Source organism: Phoca vitulina, unplaced genomic scaffold (assembly GCF_004348235.1).
Source record: "Phoca vitulina isolate PV1807 unplaced genomic scaffold, GSC_HSeal_1.0 scaffold9, whole genome shotgun sequence".
Taxonomy (NCBI): domain Eukaryota; kingdom Metazoa; phylum Chordata; class Mammalia; order Carnivora; family Phocidae; genus Phoca; species Phoca vitulina.
The window spans coordinates 43,480,512-43,501,404 of record NW_022589712.1 but is presented as its reverse complement, the minus strand read 5'-3'; the positions used below and the strand labels follow the sequence as shown (position 1 = coordinate 43,501,404).

Genomic DNA, 20,893 nt, shown 5'->3' with positions numbered 1-20,893 from the left:
CTGTGTCTATAACAGGCCTACATGTACATTAAGGACTTCTCCTTATAAATACAAACACTGGAGAGAAAGCTCATTTTTAAAAAAGTTACTTTTCCTTTGATAGAAGACCTTTTTTTGGCTGCTAGGTTCTTTCAAAAATTATTAATTTCTGATAAGAATATTTTTAGGTTTTCGTGCATTTTAAAACAATTTCACAAAGGTAAAACTTTTAAAAATTAAAAAAAAACTAAGCAGAAAGAACTTCATGTCAGGACACATCACAAAACTAAGATAACAAAAATAGGAAATAAACATCACACAATAATAATGTGAAAACATTAAATCAACTTATTTAGGTTAAAGCAAAGTTAAATTCTACTTATAAGACATTTTAATGGCTTATGATTCATTTTCCCACTATTTCTACTGAGAAAACCTGCTGGATGAAGGCTTTAAGAGAGACTTGCTAAAAATTGGAATAAAATCTTTGGAGGCTATGAAAACATCTCTTCAAGTGTTATAAATAGAACAGACTGTTACAGTTTTGAGATTGGAGGTTTCTAATCATTATGCTTTGAAAGTGAACAGTCTTAATGACCTTTAAAGCATCATTGTGTATTTTATGACATTATGATCATTCATTGATAGCTGTCAACTTAGAAAGGCCATTTAAATGCAAAAGTTCTTTCAACAAGGAAACAATTTTAGTATGTTAGGGAAAACAGAGTGCACCTAATAAACTTTTTTACTCTGTATCTCCTCTGCCAAAAGCTTAAAATGGTTCCATACAATGATAACAGCTCACTGGAAACAGGATTATGTAACTAAAATATGCTTTTAAGCAATAAATAGGAAGGAAGGCAATGCCCAATGAAGAACTCATTCACATTCTGACTGAAGCCACATTTATGGAAATGATGGGGAATGTTCTATTGCAAAATGTCTTTTTATATTGTATACTGACAGAAGAAAAACCTGTAGGAGAAGAAGCCAGTTTAGCTACACTGGTTTCGTAAATGTAAACACAGGCATTATTTCTAAAGGATCAATGAATAAACAAGTTATTCATGCCAGTTAACAATGTCCTCTTGTCAGGTGAACAAAACAGTAGATAAATCTGTATTTTTTATAGCATTGAACTCAATTTCAAAATCAGTGTATACTTTTACATGAAGTACTACTTTTCTATATTCAACAACAAAGACAACATAACTAGAAGACTCCCGAACTTCCAGAGCTGTAAACCAATAAATCTGCCCTTGGCCTAAATCAGGTACATATTTATTTGACTTCTGGTACAAGGGTGGTAAGCCACAGTTGTATTGTAAATATAGCGCTTTCACTCTGGAACAATGCCTTATTTTTATCTCCTATAAATTGGACATAAAATGAACACGGCAAGGGATTTTATTTTTTTTCTTAAGTCACAAAACGTAAACTGTAAGAATAACTTGCTTATACCCAAGGCAATGCAATACTCCAAAAGTCAACCCAATGAACTTTGAACAAATTTGGTCTTCTCAATAGTTTGCAGGGACATAAGCAGTGAAAATTCTAATAATACTACAATTGTTTTGTCTATTAAACCTTCTAAAACGGAACAACTTCCTGGCAGTGTGGAGGAACAAAGAATACGCAAACTGTAATAGCAGTGAAATTTTACAACAGGTTTAATACTGTACTGACAGCGAAAATGCATCCCTCATGTTAAAAAATGTTGGAAAGCTCTCTGCTATCACTCATTATAAGGTATTTTGTGTTGCTTTGGCTATGCGAAGGAATTTGAAGAAATTAAAAGCAGAGCTATAGCATATAGGAAGGACATCATAATCTACAGAGGAGTAAGACTGGTCATTCCTTACATAAGCAGATGGGGGGGAAAACTAGGCAGCTTTAAATAATTAGTAATTGAAGGGAACTGCTCTATTATGTGTATCGACTTGATAATAAGCCCATTAACTGTGGTACAAAACAACAAGAATACTTTTTCAAACCAAAGTGTTCTCTTTAGGATTCTCTCTGTGGTTTCCAATGCTAGGTAAAAAATTGGTAACCATTTTTTTAGAATAGGCAATATTTTCAGATGGGGGTTTACAGAGTATACATCTTTTATATTCATCACAACCAACCAAATAAAAAACCTAGCTTTTTTAACTGTGAAGGGCCAAAAAATAAAAAGTTTTAACAAGGAACATTAAGCAAAAAATTTTCTTACCATTTTAGGCATATTTGTCTCCATCTATAATTTTCTATTCAAATAATATCTTGATAAATATAGCTAACATGGCCAGTTATTAACATTTGCTACCTGCTCTGTTAGCAAACCATATACTAGATGTATAGCCTAGATAGACGGCCAGAATGACTTAGATACCCATTGCTTCAAAACATAAGACAACAGAATTAATGAGTTTAATTTGAAATTTTTAACTTGAAATGTTTACACAAACATTTAAAATCAAAGAATAGAATGGCATATAAATTACATATTCTTCTACATATTGATACAAATATATCCTGATAATCTATAATGTGAGATTAGTATGTGATAAATTAATAAAATCTTACAAGTCTTATCCACCAAAATTTCAGTACCGAAGGACAATGCTGACTGTCCTTAATTTGCATTGAGGATAACTTTTATTTGAATGATTTCTCGGAAAATGTTACCAAGTGAAATATAAATTTCTTTTATTATGGTCTGTAATGAGTCAGATAATAATTGCTGAGGGAACTTAACCATTTTGTGATTCAAATGGCTTGTAGAACAACTGAAGTTATGTCTATAGGAATACAGATTAAAGAGTATAGCCTCCGTGAACCAATACAGCAGGGCCACACACTTGTTGAATTGGCCTAGTATTTGATTAAAATGATAAATCACTTAATATGGCCAAAAGACAATCCAAGCAGACTGTCTATAATTCTGACACTTAAACCATTTATCTTTTTTATTTTTTACTTCCTAAAAATGGAAGGTATTTTAGGAGGTATAAAAATAAGAAAATTATTCAGCAAAATATGTCCAGTGGCTTTCCATCATACACAGAATAAAATACAAAGACATCTACCCCTATGTGATCTAGCCCCAGGCTACTTTCCACCATCACCTTTCCACCACTCTACCTCACCATCATGCACTTCAGACTAGCAGCCTTCTTGCTGGTCTTGGAGTACACCAGGCACCCCAGGGCAATGGTGACTCTCTTTGCCTGGAATGCCCTTCCCTTGGTTATCTTCATCCAGATCTCTGTTCAGATATTACTTCCCCAGTAAAAACTTCATGGCCACTGTATTTAATAAAGCACTGTCTGTCATTGCTCTCTACCCTACTTTTTTAATACTACGTATCATTCCTTGACATTGTATCTTCATTTTGTCCATCTCACCCCACTAGAATGGCTAAAGACTTGCTCTGTTCAATGATGAATCTCCAGTGCCAAAAACAGTGCCTGGCACACATCTAGGTGCTCAGTAAGTATCTGGCAAATTGATAAAAAAATGAAAACACATTTAATCCACAAATTCTGGTTGCACATTATGAATCAGACACTCTAAGCTCTAGATACCCATATGATCTACCATAGTCTCTCCTCTTAAGAAACTAAGCAGGAGGTAAAAACACAAATACAAAAACAACATGTTATACTTGGATAACATACAAAGAATAATACACAGAATTATTAGGAACAAGAGAAGTGTTACGGCCAGTCACAATGGACTAAAAACAGTCCATTGTCTTTAATAAGTAGATCACTGATGACCTTAACCAAATATGTCCTCAGCAGGAGACTATACCCAGTTAAAAACAAGTGAGGTAAGGAAAAGAGAACAATTTCAAGATTTTTTGAATAACTGATTTAACAAGCAGCATTTTCATTCTAAAAATGTAAAAGATTAATATTAAAGAATTTGCAACTTCAAGTGCTACTAATCTTTTCATATAAATACATATATGCTTTAGTATTTTCTAGGTTATACAGCCATTAAGAGTAAATCAGCATACAGCTAAGTCAAAATATGCACAAAACATTCCTTACCTGAATTTCTACAATCATTCTTTCAATCTCATCTTGTTGGCTGTCTATTATCTAAAACACAGGAAACAGATCAGCGTGAATCAAAATTTTTTCCATTGCTTTTTAAAAGTACCAATATTTTAAGAAAACAAAAGCATAGGAAATAATGAATTTATCTTTTAAAAATCAGGGTTTGATTTTTTTTTTTTTTTACAAAAGTATTCATACCAAGTATCCTTTAAATAGACATAGGATTTAGATCACACATACATAAAACTGCAAAAGTCTTCCTCTGGTTCTTGATAAAACTCTGCAATTTATAAAAATAACTTTGAAACAGACATTCAATAATTTAGGAAGGAAAAGATATCCTTTCATTTTGCTAAAAAGTAATATAATTTCCTTAGTTTGGCTTTTACGAAAATTTAAATTATTTAAATTTACTTAAAGTGTCACTTTCTTTCCAAATAAAAAGTTCAAACTAAGCTATTATTACCAAAAATATAAAATAAAATAGCTGTAACTTATATATCTATACACACTCATCCAACATAATATAGATTTCACATTTATTATCAAAGACACGAACTGACCTTACTAGCACTCTCATTTTGTTCTCTCAGATTATCATTTTCATTCTGAAGCTGTTTTGCATCTAACATGGGAAGGCGAATTCCATCTTCAAGGCATCTTTCTACTTTTTGCTGCAAGCTGTATGTTTTAGAAAGACAATTAGATAAAGAAAATCCACTCTGTGCTGATTTTGGTAGATGACTTCAACATAAATGAAGTCCCTTCTTAGGGTCGACATTATTTTTTAATCAGGCAATAATCGAGACCTACAGCCTACATGAATACACTTGAGTACCTACATTTCATACAAGTAAGAAATATAATGGAAGCTGATCACCTTTTCAGAAATGGCAGATTTGAGATCAGAATCAAAAGTTGCTTAGTATGTGACATCCTTAGGCCCTAATGAAGTTCCTCATGACCCTAATGTGAGCTCTGCAATCTAAATCCTGTTCTTTCCTTCTCCCCCAAAAGCAGAGTTCCTTGATTAAGATGAATGTGTTAGGGAACCCAAGAATAAGGACACATGTCTTTTACCTTCATTCTGAGCTCAGCAAAAGTTTGTTCCTAAGGACAGTTGTTGCTAAAACCAGTAGAATTACATTTCTCCTTCATTAGTAAGAGCAGCAATCTATTTACTACTTTACCTAATAGTTTCTCATGCTATTCATGGCACAGAGTTGCAATGCAGAAGAGGAAACAACAAAAGGAAGCCCTTCTGGTACATTATATATAAAAGATTAAAAGGTGTTAGTCTTGAGAAAGAAAGAATAGTCATGTTTTGGTTAAAAGGAACTACGCCATTAACAATAATGACCAAAATCAAAACAGAAAGACACTTAGGAATAGTTCTACTCTAGATTATAATATTCAAGAGCTGCAGACTTCCTATAGTTGGGGTTTTGTTATTTTCATTGTCTTTCTTCTTTCAAATATTATGGCTTTCCTGTGCTTTCTCTCTCTTTCAAAAAAAAAAGTTAAAGAAATGCCATATCTAGATTCTGGATAAAGAATTGACAATCTTAAAAAAAAAAAAAAAGAACTGGCAGTCTTAACATGGCACAATAAGGGCTTCCAATATGTTAATAAATAATGGCACCAGAGAAGTTTTTTATGTATTATGAATGCCGTGTACTGCTTTGTAATGTTTTTACTTATCATAGAAGTATTTGCTTTTTCAGTCTAAAAGTGAAAAATACATCATTTCTATTTCAGAGTAAGTTTTTTCCCCTCAATTCAGGGACAAGACACTACTTCTACGTATTTATAACATTCCAAGAGAAATAAATTATATTAAAACTATTTAGGTCTTTTAAAAAATGAACCAGCTATGAGAAGGGAACAGTGTACTCTGTAATGAAAAAATACCATACAAGTCTTCTTTCACATACACATTCTCATTTATGTTACGAAGCATGCTCACTTAGAAAAGTAATCTCTTGAATAGTGAAGGTATCGACTATTGCATTATTAGGGACCCCATCCATATATTTTGCTTCCATTTTTATTTCTAATGGAAAATTTTAATCTGACTTTTAAATACCAGAAGTTCTTATATATATTCATAAAGCAATTAACTTAGAAATATTATATAGGCACAGATAAATGTAATATAATTCACAGTCACATGTACATCTGAAGTTCTTCTGGAACCAAGGAATACTTTATCATATAGCTGAGGAAGCTGAAATAACACCCCAACCTCCACAGTCAAGTGACACCAGAGCCATGTAAGTACTGAAGAATTACAGAAGACCTTCTTTGGTCCTTTACATCTATTTGAATTCAAGAGAAATTTTCTGGGATGCTGTCATATCAGAGAGTATTGAGGTAAAGAAATGAAACATGGATTCTGAAATGCACTATACTAAGTCTTTCTAATCAACAGTACTAGGCTCAATGTTCTCTAAAAACCTAATGAAAGAGAAAATCTAAATAAAAAAAGAGAAGGTATAATATATTAAATATGTAAAAGCACACAATGGAGCAAAACAAACATTCAAATTATTTTCAGGTGTTTCCAATTCTGTTCATAAAATGGCACAGCTTGAGGTGTGATCAAAATGCCCCATAAAAGAGAACAGATAAATTACCTCTTCTCACTTCAGCTAAGATGAAAGAAAAAGAATATATGATTGAGTAAGTGGAGGTGAGGAAGCTGTTTTGAGACTAGACAATAGAATATAAGATGTGGAGTTATGGAAAGGAAATTTAAAGAATAAGAATAAGAAAGCAGAAAATAAGGCGAAAATAAAAGTAAAGTTAAAAGTATATGAATTGGGGCGCCTGGGTGGCTCAGTCGTTAAGCGTCTGCCTTCGGCTCAGGTCATGATCCCAGGGTCCTGGGATCGAGCCCCACATCGGGCTCCCTGCTCCGCGGGAGGCCTGCTTCTCCCTCTCCCACTCCCCCTGCTGTGTTCCCTCTCTCGCTGTCTCTCTCTGTCAAATAAATAAATAAAATCTTTAAAAAAAAAAAAAAAAAGTATATGAATTTTTTGCAGCTAAGATTAGAAACCCTGAAAGACTAAATTGTCCCAGAATCAGAGGTTTTCTGTACTGAAATCTAAGGAAAACAGTAGACGAGGCATATATAAAACTTTCAAAGTAGTAAAGCAATATTAACGTGGAATTATCAGATGGATTTTGATTAGAATTACACACAATTGGTAAAAGCATGAAGAGTATATTTCTTAAATTTAGTTTTGTTGCTTTATTGTCTTATTCTTCTGGATAGTTTTATCTATTAATAGTTGATTATCTATTAAGGTTTAAGTTTTATAAAACAGAGGGCGCCTGGGTGGCTCAGTCGTTAAGCGTCTGCCTTCGGCTCAGGTCATGATCCCAGGGTCCTGGGATCGAGTCCCACATCGGGCTCCCTGTTCGGCGGGAAGCCTGCTTCTCTCCCTCTCCCACTCCCCCGCTTGTGTTCCTGCTCTCGCTATCTCTCTGTCAAATAAATAAATAAAATCTTTAAAAAAAAAAAAGTTTTATAAAACAGAGAGTACATGTAGATGCATATATAACACAGTTCTCTAGGTTTTTCAGGAATCCAGTATTAATTTTCCAGCTTAAACACATTAGCTAAATGTACTAACAAGTGATATTCCCTGTCATTCTAACTGTATTAATTTAAAAGAGAAGAGTACCATGAGGCAAGATATGTGAGTAAACTTGGAAGGTACTTGGCAAAATGACCATACCTGCTGCTCTGCAGTAAGTTAAAATGGGGCCGATTACTTCACTTTAATCTGTCACGTTAAGGAGTGCGGTTTGAGTATTTGACTGCCCTCTTTATTATCTAGAATTTGTACCTATTTTTTGGCAGAGCCATCAGACTGTGTTAATACTTTCAGTTTTCAATTGGTGGGGTTTTTTTTGATAGGGGGTAGATTTTAACTATTCTCATCTAAAACCTTTGGCAAGATGTCAGAATATTGCATTAAGATGTGAAATCACAGCCGAGCCAACCTGTTTCAATGACATAATACAGTTTTAAAGAGTACATCTTTAAGATAACAATATAGTAATAACTACAAATTAATGCATTTTAAGTGAAATGCTTTATGAGAAATATGAATAACAAAAGTAAGCATAAAAAATTACTACAGGTTTTCTTACCTCTGAACTGTAGTTACCAACTCCTTTTCTTTCTTTTTCTGGCATATTAGCTGTGCCTCTTTTTCTTGACACTGTTTTTTGATCTCTTCAAGTTTTTTTTCCATATCTAGGAGAGTCTCTTGCAAATTCTTATTTTTTTCTTCTAGAACCTGAAGCTAAGAAAATTCATAACACATAGAATATTAAATGTGTTTCTACTAGAAACTGTTATAGTGTTCTCAATTAACAGGCTTGTGGTTAAAATCACACTATACTTTAGAGTATTTAATAATACTTTATTTCCTCTTTTGTGTGTAATGGGAGCTAGGAGAATGAGATTATGGAGAAAAATGGGGTCAGAAATTTCTAGAAGACAGGGGTGCCTGGGTGTTGCAGTCAGTTAAGCAACCAACTCTTGGTTTCAGTTTAGGTCATGATCTCAGGATCTTGGGATTGAGCCCAGCCTCAGGCTCTGCACTCAGTGTGGAGTCTGCTTAAGATTTTCTTCTCCCTCTGCCTCTCCCTCACCATGCTCGCTTTCTCACTCTCTAAAATAAATAAAATCTTTAAAAAAAAAAAAAAGAAAAAGGAATTTCTAGAAGACAGAGAAAGGTAAATGATCTCAATTTGGGGGTATTTTTAAAATTTTATTTTTAATTATGGTAAAATATGCGTAACAAAATTTACCATCTTAACGATGTTTAAATGTACAGTTCCATAGTGTTTAAGTACATTCACACTGTTGTTCGACGAATCACCAGAACTCTTTTCATCTTGCAAAACAAACTTTATGCTCATTAACAACTCCCTTTCCAGCTCTGCCTTCAGCCTCCAGCACCACACTTTGACCTTCCGTCTCTATGAATTTGACCACTCTAGGTACTTCGTACAGTATTTATCTTTTTGTGTTTGGCTTATTTCACTTAGCACAATGTATTTAGGTTTATCCATGTTTCAGAATTTCATTCTTTTTTATATCTGAAATATATGTATGTGACATTTTATCCATTCACCCATCAGTGGAAACTTAGGTTGCCTCTACCTTTTGGCTACTGTGAATAATGTTATTATGAGCATATGTCATGTACAAACATCTGTTTGAGACTTTGCTTTCAATTCTTTTACCCAGAAGGCAAATTGATGATAATTTTTTGAGGAAACATATGGTTTTCCATAGTGGCTATACCACTTTACATTCCCACCAACAGTACACAAGGATTCTAATTTCTCCACATCGTCACCAATGCTTTGTTTTGTTGTTTTTTTTTTATATTGGTCAACCTAATGGGTATAAAGTAATATGAACACATGTTTTTATATCTATATTCCTCTCTGTTCCTGCTCATACAAACTCCTGTGGTACTTCTTTAGTTCTTTTCTGACATTATCCTCTCTTAGTCTTATAATTTATAAATTAATATAGACAGAGAATCCATTCTAGGTCTAGAGTCTATACAACAATGACACTCCACGGATTAACCAATGATTCTCAACTGAGAGTGATTTCTTCCCCCAGGAGATACTTGGAAATGTTTATAGACATTTTTGGTTTTGGGGAGGGAGGAGGGTAGGAGCAGTGCTATTGGCATCTAGTAGGCAGAGGCCAGAAATGCTGTTAAGCATCCTTTAATGCACAGGACAGAATCCCAAATGAAAAATTATCCACCCTTGAATGTCAATAGTGCTGAGGTTGAGAATTTCATGATGAGAAAAACTGAGAAAAGACTGAAGAATAGGTTTAACAGATTTATAAATAAGATTTCAAGAAGACGGGCTTCACCAGAGTTGGCAGAAAAGACTCAAAAGACTCACCAGAGGTATTGTTAAGAAAGGAAAATGGTCAGAAGAAGTCAGAGGAGTGAATGGAGACCACAGACTAAGATGTAAGAACTTATGGAAAGGTTAAGAAGAATGAAAACAAATCAAATATCTGGAAAGATGGTTAAAAAAAAAAGGTCTTGTTGAGCTTTGGTGGATCACAGAGAATATTGGGTAAAGTCAGAACTGTGGTGCACCCATGTGTGTATGAAATGGGGCTGTTAGACTGGTTTAGAAATTACCTTTTAGAGTAGATGTTAAGTAAAAAGTTAACACAGGTTTCTTAGGAAGGTAATCATATATTAATAAGAAAGACAAACTCATGCTTAAATAAACAAAATTCTAATTGAAGTTAATCCTCAAAACAGCAATTAAACACATAGATTTAACATAATTAGCCAAACATGTAACTAAAATTTTAAATTATAAAAATTATGAAATTTCCAAAGGATCAACTTAAGAAAGTAGTAGGTTTTCATGTTATTTAAAGATGAGCATTTTAGTTCATGTTACCTGTAGACTCTGACTCTGTACATCATCTAGAGTTGGAAGATCAGCCAGATACTTTTCCAAGGTCTCAATTCTTCTCTGCTTTTCTTTGTTTTGTTCGGATTCCTTCTGGCATTTCTTTTTCAGGCTACTGATATATCTATCTCTGGTTTTAAGCTAAAGAAAAAGATTATGAATCTTCAGGGGCTTTGTGGCATTAAAAAAATAATAATAACAAAACCAACAGTTCTAGGATATAGTTAAGGCTACCACCAACTCAGGTAAGATTCACCTTAATTCATCAATTCTAAGATTCACATTTTTACAAATTTTCGTATCACTGAAGTCAAGAGTTTTGAAATTTGTGTTTGTCTGCTTTTACAATTGATGGCCTCCTATACACTGCAGTGGACCAGCTAGCAGTAATGATAGTTTCTATTGCCAGCACATGAGCACACTTGGTCAAAGCTATTCCTATCTCTGTCATTTCAACCGTGTGTACATGCTGCAAATATGTGCTGAGTTTAAACGATGTTTAAATTACCTTAAAAACATTACATTATAATTTGGTGTTGAAAACAGTTACTGAGTATCCAGAAAGACAAAGAAACAGAGCCACAGGGTATAATTATAAAATCAGTGAAGCAAATACTCATTTCCGGAGAGAGGACTCCAATTCCTTATTTCTTACAAAGCTACATCCAAATGTTTTATGTGACTTAAGAAAGGAAGATACCTAACAAGCAATTAAAGCTGTTTTGTTACTAACTTGCTAAGAAATTGCTTATCATGTACTCAAGAAACACAGTCAAAGCCAGGAGAACTTACCAAAATTACCAGATACTTTGAAAGAAATAAGGGCACTAGTAAGTCCAATCCATACCTCAAGCCAAGACTACTGTTAAGGTATTATGTCATAATTGAACATGCAACATATTTTCTTTCTCAAAATTACATATAATAAAGGTGTGCTGTACCACTGATGTCATTTTAGGATTGATGGAATTTGTTAATTGAACACCTACTACAGAACACATACAGTACATGATTCTAGTAAATCCCAATTTGTGTAGGTTAAACCTCAGATCTATGCACTAATTTTTTTCACATTTCTACTTGAAAAATATTATTTTTAAATTTCATATCATATATTCAAAGTTCTTTAATATTTCAGCTCAATTATAAATAATGTGTGTACTACAAATAGATACCTAAAAAGTAAACTCCAGATTCTTATTCACCTTAACTTACCAGTCTTCCAAAATTTAGAAACTTACAGGGTTCTAAAATATTTTTACAGCCTTTTCCCACATACACCAGGGAAAATAAGGGCCAGTAATTGGTAGTATAATGGTTTACTCTCCCAAATTTTATTAAAGCTAACACTTTGCACAATATAGTTTCTTTCATACCTTATTGAATTTTTTTCAAGTCCAATGTACAACAAATTGTATTAAAACAACTTCAATTAGAAAACAAACCACATCTCATTTTATCTATTCATTCCATCAATAACATTAGGATCCATTTATTACCTTGGGTAAGAAGCAACGCTGGTAAAACTCAAAAATCCTATTATTTATTGGAGATTTCTCGGGATTAAAGGCCAGTGTGCTGGTGTGACAATTTGTGATCTAACAGAACTCACAGACTGTTGACCCTGATAATGACCTGCAAGACCACATAATACAATTCCCTTTTTCCCCCTTTTTCTTTTTTCACTGAAGTATAATTAATATACAGTGCTATTTTAGTTTCAGGTGTACAATATAATAATTCAACCATTCTATACATTACTCAGTACTCATCAAAATAAGTGTACTCTTGATCCCCTTTATCTTTTTACCACCCCCCCCCCGCGCCCCCACAGCCTCTCAGGTAACCACCAGTTTGTTCTCTGTATGAGTCTGTTTTTTGGTTTCTCTCTTTTTTATTTGTTCATTTGTTTTATTTCTTAAATTCCATGTATGAGTGAAATCATATGCTATTTGTCTTTCTCTGACTTATTTCATTTAGCATTATACTCCCATGTCCATCTGTGTTATTGTAAACAGCAAGATCTCATTCTTTTTTACAGCTGAGGAATATTCGGTGGTGTTTACATATACCACATCTTCTTTATCCATTCATTTATTGATAAACACTTGGGCTGCTTCCATATCTTGACTATTGTAAATAATGCTGCAATAAACACGGGAATGCATATATCTTTTTGAATTAGTGTTTTCATTTTCTTTGGGTAAATACCCAGTAGGGGAATTATTGGATCGTATGGTAATTCTATTTTTAATTTTTTAAGGAGCCTTCATACTGTTTTCCACAGTGGCTGCACCAATTTGCATTCCTACAGACAGTGCACAAGGGTTTTTTTTCTCCTCACCAACACTTGTTGTTTCTTACATTTTTGATTTTATCTATTCCAACAAGTGTAACGTGATACCTCATTGTGGTTTTGATTTGAATTTCCCTGATGATTAGTGATATTTAGCATCTTTTCATATGTCTGTTGCAAATGATATACCTAATAAGGAGTTAATATCCAAAACATACAAAGAACTTACACAACTCAACTCCAAAAAACAAGTAATATGATTACAAACTATGCAGAGGATGTGAACATTTTTCTGAAAAAGACAGTAATTCCTTTTTTGAATATGAGGTCCAGAGATCTTAAGTAACTTAGCCACAAGTCACTAAGACAGAGGTGAGATTTAGATATAAATCATTTGACTGAAAGGCCAGTGTTCTTTCAATTCTTCCACACTACACACAACCAGATTTCCATAAATTCTCTAGCAACCAGCTGTGCCTGGATTCCCCATTGACAAAGCCTGCTCCTGCCTTAGCAAATGACCCTGTAAGTTACAGAAACAACTAACCAGCCTATTTTTACTAAAGGTTCCCTAATTTATTTTTAATTTTTTAAGTGTCTTAAGTGTGACACAATGATGTCCTCCAAAAGCAGCCAATGGAATAGGTTAGTCATGAGGTCTAATACTATGCAATGATGTCCTGGTTTTCTTCTTTTTCTTTGGCTGGTCAACTGTCCTTTTTGCTATCAGGTCAAGCTTGCTGCCTTTGACACAAATCTCTGCCAACACTCTCCAACTGGACACTATTTATGCTATTTGTTGGCTATAAGTTGATCACACATAATTACTGGGTCTTGGGCTTTTTCTTTTAGCCCTCTTCATTGATGAGAAGCTCTTTGTGTGTTTTTTTTAAACTTTCAAGTTTAACATGTTGATTACTAAAATCAACTCAGTAATTACCTCCAGGTAAATGAGGTATCACTAATAAATCTTTCCTATTTATAAAAGGTTAGGTTTTTCCTTTAGAGGAGATATTATTTAGTACTGAGATTATTCCTAGAAGGTAATAGGAGGGCTCTGTTTCCAGAAAAGGTTTACAAATGAATATATTTTTCATTTTAAATACAATTAGAACAAAATAGATTACTAAGGAAATGTTTTCCTCCAAGTTTTTTTTTTTATTTTTTTTTTATTTTTTTATTTTTTTTTTTTAAAGATTTTATTTATTTATTTGAGAGAGAGAGAATGAGAGAGACAGCACATGAGAGGGGGGAGGGTCAGAGGGAGAAGCAGACTCCCTGCCGAGCAGGGAGCCCGATGCGGGACTCGATCCCGGGACTCCAGGATCATGACCTGAGCCGAAGGCAGTCGCTTAACCAACTGAGCCACCCAGGCGCCCCAAGTTTTTTTTTTTAAATAAATTATTATTAGAAGCAAAGCACTGGCTGTAGAATTAAACTGTCTTGACTTTTACTCCTAGCTTTGCAACAGTTTCTACCTACATGCAACCGGACAAATTACTCAACTCTTCTCCAAGCTTCAATTAGCTCATTTTTAAAAATGGGGGTACAGTATTTACACCTTAGGGTTTTTGTGAAGATTAGTTAATATTAAATGAGAAAATGTATCTAATGCACCTTCACATGCTGTCTGGCACATACAAGAAAGAACTTATCAAACAGTATAAATTCTACTGTTGTTATTATCACATTAAATGTTTTCCTGTTGTAGTATCAGTCTTGATCAGGATAACAGAGAGGAAATGCAGCAGGAAACAATGCAATCCAATCTCATGTGGGCCTAACATGCTGGTCAGTTGATGCATTACCCATGAGTCTATTTACTAGCATCTATACTCCCTTCAAGAATTCAAATCATCTCCCGGCCTCTGACACAAACTCTACTATCTACACCAACCTTCCTTCTTAATTTTTCTGTTCTACACATTTCCATTCTCAACTGCCTAACTCCACAGAGAGACTATTCCTCTTTTCCAAAAGTAATTCCTCCATCTTGGCATCTGTAATCAACCTTTCCCTATTTATCTCAGGAATTTGCTCTATCATACACTCCTCTGACATCTTTGATTATCTCTAATTATTCTTTCCAGAGTCTTTTGCTGGGCTTACCTCACTCTCTTTTCTTCCCTCTTGGCAAAAATGTACTTGAAAGCATTCATACATTCATTCATTCATTCATTCATTCAATATGCCAGGCACCATGGCTGGTGCTACATATGCTACAGTGACAAACAGATCCCTGCCATCCTGGAGCTTACAGAGAAGTATTAAAACATAATGATTATTCAAAATTGTGTTAAGCACTGGAAAAACAAGAAGAAAATGCTCTAAACTTATGAAGGGAGGGGTTGGAGGAGAAAGATATTTAAGATGAGACTTGACAAAATAAATAGGTGACTGAGTAGTGGGAGAAGACAGTGAAGTATTTATCAGGCCAAGAGGAAGCTCTGTGTCAAGACTCTGAGACCAGAAACAAATCATGACCTGTTTAAGCAACTACAAGCACTGCACCATGACACAGGGTACCCAAGGGAGACTGACAGAGCCTAAGGTTACATATTTATGCAGGCTCTTTCTGGCCATGGGAAGAATTTGATTCTTATTTGATTTTATTTATTTTATTTATTTTTTTAAGATTTTATTTATTTGACAGAGAGAGACACAGCGAGAGAGGGAACACAAGCAGGGGGAGTGGGAGAGGGAGAAGCAGGCTTCCTGCTGAGCAGGGAGCCCGATGCGGGGCTAGATCCCAGGACCCCGGGATCATGACCTGAGCCGAAGGCAGACGCTTAACGACTGAGCCACCCAGGCGCCCCTGATTCTTATTTTAAAGACAACATCGAGATGGCATTGCTGGGTAATGTAAGTGAAATGACTGGATCTTCCTTTTAAAAAGGTCAGTCCTCCACACTATGAAGAATGGCCAGGAGAACGTGGAGCAACTGGCTCTCATACACTGATAGTGGAAGTGTTAAATGATACAAACACTAGAAGAACTCAGGTTTCTTTCTTTTTTTTTTTTCTTTTCTTTGCATCTCACAGGTACATTTATTCATACCACAAAGGAAACCGCACTTTCACAAGTGTACAGTGATGTGCCACACTCTCATCTAATAGAGCTTACTGAAATTTACAGCCAGGGTGACATTCCATCTGATGTGTACTCCAGGTAAAGCTGGTTAATGATAAGCAGGCGCAGGACTTGAAGATTTCAAAGTTTCACTTCTTTATCATCACTCTTGATTTGATAAATGATTAAGCCCATCAACATCATTCCTACCCAAATCTCTTGGTGAACTTGGGTATAGTTGGGCTTCATAGGAATCTAAGCATTTTTAATAAGGCTTTGAAGCATCTCAGCACAGGACGACTGGCTCAGAGTGCCCCAAACCACACGGCCAACCCAGAAAGGTCACTAAATGTGCAGAATTCAGATAGTTTCTTATAAGTTAAACATTTACCCTATGAAATGTATGACTCAGAAATTCCACTCTTAGGAATTTATCCAGGAGAAATGAAAAATGTCTGGTACAAGAATGTTCATGGCAGCCTTATTCATAATTTCCCCAAAATGAAAACAATTCAAATATCCATTAACAAGAGAGTAGATACACTGTGATCTATCTATATAACGGAATGCAACTCAGCAGTAGATAGGAATACATTTAACAATGAGAATAAATCTCAAAGATATTAAGTGAAAGAAGACCAACACAAAAGAATATATACAGTATGACTCCATTTATATGAAGTCCAAGAAGCTTCAAAACTAATCTATGGTGATAGCAGTGTTTCAGAAAGAGGAAGGACACTGGACTAGAAAGAAGACACAAGGGAACTTCTTGGGTGACTGAAGTGTTTGTTTTTTTAAGTAAACTCTATGCCCATCATGGGGCTCAAACTCATGACCCTGAGATCAAGAGTCACATGTTCTACTGAATGAGCCGGCCAGGTACCCCTCGTGATTGAGATGCTTTGTGTCTTAATTTAGATAGCAGTTATACTGCTATATATTATCAGTAATACCAAACTGAACACCTAAGATTTATACATTTGACTATATATAAATTATGCTTCAATTTTTCAAAATATAATAAAAAATACATGGAATTGCAACAATAACCAAAAAAAAAAAAAAAAAAGTGATTGGAGATAGAGGGAAAGCAGACAGGCAGGGCAAGACTGGATTCAGAGACACCAATGAAGAGACTCTTATAAAAGCTTTGCCAAGATATGATAACTTAGACCAGTCTGGTAGTGTTGGACAGATTCTATTACATATTTAGGAGACAGGCTTAATCAGTGTTAGTAAGATTTCCAGCATGAATAACTGAATATACAGTAATGAACAATGAAGAAATTTTGTTTTAAAAAAAAAGAGGGCACTTGGAAGGCAAATTAAGAATTATATTTTGGACGAACAGTTTGAAATGTTTTTAAGATATCCAAGTAGGAACTGTCAAATATGTAGTGAGTATATAAATTGATTTATTAAGCACTGGACACCAAAAGTAATAAAATAATTTAGATAAAACATAAAAATATATTTTAAAAATTGTATCCACTGAATCGTCACAATTTTCTTCTTCTTCTTCTTTTTTTTTTTTAAAGTAGGCTCCACACCCAATGTGCAGCTTGAACTTATGAACTCATGAGATCAAGAGTTGCATGTTCTACCAACTGAGCCAGCCAGGCACCCCTGGATCATCATTAGTTTTCACACAATCTTTTAAGTAACCAAATCTCAGGTGAGAAATATTTTAATCCCTACTACATCTATATAACCAATGAATATTTCCTTAGCCCCCTCCACATTATGGTATTGTATGAAGCCCCCAAAATACGGAAAAGAAACAAGAAACAGGTACTTAAGTTACTTTTAAGTCGGCCAAGATAAAATACACCATATAGCTGAGAAAGAGAAACCATGTAAAATTTTTGTCAGTTTTTGGAAGATCAAAATTTTAATTCACATTTATATATATAACTCACACAAAAATGTCAATTGAGTTCTCTAGTAATAATTCCAAACATGCCTGCAGAAATCATGGTGACTTTTTCAAGATCACTTGAATCGAAGGTTCAGTTAATAGAATAATAAGCTGGGTATATCAAGAGAGAAATCTAAAACCAGTTCTGCAACTAAGTTAGCAGCTTAAGGACTATGCTTCTTTAGTAAATTAGGGCTAGCAGGTAATCTACTTGATCTTTAATGATACATAATGGAATGAGATGAAGTATGAAAATACTCTAATAAAGGCAAAAAGGTAAAATAAATATATAGATATATTACATACATATAGATATTTGGCTTTTCATTACTTGTTCTGAATCAGGGGCTTCAGCTTAAATAACATGAAGTCATGTGCTTATAAAAAACAAAACAAAACACCACCCTCTTTATTTCATTTACCATTCATACCCAACATGACAAAGAAACAAGACCCAAAAAAGAAAAGAAGTTATTTGTGTCACATCTTAGTTTAGGCAACTAACTCAAAAAAGGTTTCACTATTCGTTAGCAAGATATAATACACTGTAGTCTTTTTAATCCCTCAAGAAAATCCCTAGATTTTTGTGGACAGCACAGGGTTTCTCAAAAGTTACTACAAAACTAATCATCTCAATATAAATGTGCAACCTGGTATATAACACAGACCTGAAATACAGTAGATGACAAATAATTACATGTTGAAGGAATGTTATTGACCTAATTCAACTTTATTAAAAATACCTACCTTTTCCTCCAGTTTCTTCTTCTCTTCACTAAATTGGCTTATTCTTTGTTTGAGAAACTGATTGAGCTGCAAAACCTCTTTCTCAGTAGATGCAAGCTTTTGCTCAAGTTCCTCTTGCTGGGAATGGGACATTGATTGATCGGAAAATGGAGCCTGGAGTGAACTGTTCTCATATTGTGGCTATCAGGAAAGAAAAAAAAAAAACAGGTTAAAAGTTTACTTGTCTTGACAAAATGGAAAGAAATTGGAAATAAGGTATAGTACAGAGGGTACATCTAGGCTTTAGCAACAGACAGACCTTGGCATGAATCCCAGCTCTCCTATTTCCTAGTTATGTGCCATGATTAAATCAAGTTAATTTGCTTACCAATGCCAATCTTCTTATCTATAAAACAGAAATAATAAAGCCAACCTTGCAGTGTTTTTTGGTTTTGTTTTTTGAAGAACAGAGATAAAATATATAAAGTTCCTATCACATAAACAGAAGCTTAATAAAAGGCAACCTTTTTGGTTAAAAAGTATAATTAGAGATGTAACAGTACATTAAGTTAGAAGTGAAAGTTCTAGGGAAATAAAAACTAAAGAAAAGATTCTTCACAAGTGATCATTTCCAGCTAATATTAAACTTGGTAAGTATTAATAGAGTATTTCCCCTAACTAGAAAGTAAGATCCATGAAAGCAGGAATTTTTGCCCATCTTAGTTGCTCTTAGATCCCTACTTCCTAGAATAATCACTGACATAAAAGAAGAGCTAAAAAAATAACTGCTGATTGAACAAATGTATTCTTGTTTCCATGAGTGAGGTTTTGTAAGGACTTCAGATAAGATCTTTCCCCTACCGTTTCCCTTGCAGCATTACAACCAGGAGAAGACAGACAGAAAATACAAATACCTCCTCAAATAAATTAGAATGTGATAAGTGCCAAAAGAGATACCAATAAAGTAATGTGAAAGTAAAGAAACATTATTTTTCCACTATTCAACAAATATTTACTAAGTACATGTTAGAAATTGTGTACTGGGATCCAACAGTTAATAAAGCTAAGTCCCACCAGTTTAATGAAGTATCACACAAAAAAAGACAATGAAAACTGTCTAAGTGCTAAGACAGTTGTACTGTAGTAGCTAAGAGAAGTTTTATACAAGTGAATTGGAACTAGACCTTGAAGAACTCATACTTCACCAAAAGGTGGAGATATAATTCAAAAATTACATAAATAGCATTTTATCATGTGCTGGGTATTTCAAAGATGACAGACTCTAGCACTGTCTTTTAAAAACTCAAGTTCTATCAGAAGTGTAAGAGAAATCCTCAGATAATTATATATAGGACACCATATAATATGGTAGTCAAAGAAAAGTCATCTTTTTTAAAGATTTTATTAGAGAGACAGAGAATGAGCAGGGGGGGTGGGGGAGAGGCAGAGGGAGAGAGAGAAGCAGACTCCCCGCCGAGCAGGGAGCCCAATGGGGGATTCGATCCCAGGACCCCGGGATCATGACCTGAGCCGAAGGCAGATGCTTACTTAACCAACTGAGCCACCCAGGCACCCAAAAAAAAGTCATCTTAAGTACAAAGTATGGGGAAGTTGGAAGAGAAATGAAGACAACACTGGGAGAATGAGGAAAAAGGCTTTACTGGGGAGGTTGCTTTTGAGATAGACTTTGAAAATAAGGAGGATTCTGGCAGGAATGGAGAAAGGAAGAAAAGTATTCCAAAAGAACATTTTAAAAAGGTAAAATGGAATATATTCAGAGAGTATCTTTTTAAAGTATAGTTTACAAGAAGGGGGATGGATAGAGGGAAAAATTTAAAAATCCAAGTGGGACCATACTATAGAATCACAAGGTTCAGAGTTAAATCTTAATTCATAGGAAATGGGAAACCTGTGATGGTTTTATAACAACAAAGTAGCATGATTTAAGAAGATTGTAAACTCTGTTTTGTAAATCTCTGTATTCCCTGGCATTTAGCCTCATGTGTAGATTCTCAGTAACTTTTAATTGAAGGAAAAAGAAGAGTAAAGAGGACAAGAGAGTGCTACAATAACTGGACGCAGTGGACAACAGAAATTAGAAGATATTAAGAATGGATATGAATTCACTTAAAAAAATTATTCTAGGGCCTCCTGGGTGGCTCAGTCAGTTAAGCGTCCAGCTTTTGGTTTCAGCTCAGGTCATGATCTCATGGTTTTAAGATCAAGCCCTGTGTCAGGCTCCAGGCTCAGCACAGAGTCTGCTTGAAGATTCTCTCCCTCTGCCCTTCCCCCACAGAGGCACACATGCGTGCACTCTTTCTCTAAAATAAATAAATCTTTAAAAAAATTATTCTAACCTATTTAGCTAA

At 34.5% G+C, this 20,893-nt stretch overlaps 1 protein-coding gene and 1 pseudogene across 2 annotated transcripts in view; both read right to left on the bottom strand.

Moving 5' to 3' along the window:
• CEP85L (centrosomal protein 85 like) overlaps nucleotides 1-20,893 on the bottom strand; it is a 177,733-nt gene that overhangs the window by 31,133 nt on the left and 125,707 nt on the right. For both annotated transcript variants that reach the window (XM_032407990.1, XM_032407992.1), the window contains exons 6-10: nucleotides 18,546-18,725; nucleotides 10,500-10,652; nucleotides 8,190-8,344; nucleotides 4,592-4,709; nucleotides 4,020-4,070 (exon numbers count right to left, since the gene is read on the bottom strand). In XM_032407990.1, the coding sequence (XP_032263881.1) occupies nucleotides 4,020-4,070; nucleotides 4,592-4,709; nucleotides 8,190-8,344; nucleotides 10,500-10,652; nucleotides 18,546-18,725 (657 nt within the window). The remainder of the gene's footprint in view (nucleotides 1-4,019; nucleotides 4,071-4,591; nucleotides 4,710-8,189; nucleotides 8,345-10,499; nucleotides 10,653-18,545; nucleotides 18,726-20,893) is intronic.
• LOC116634548 lies at nucleotides 15,648-17,293 on the bottom strand (annotated as a pseudogene).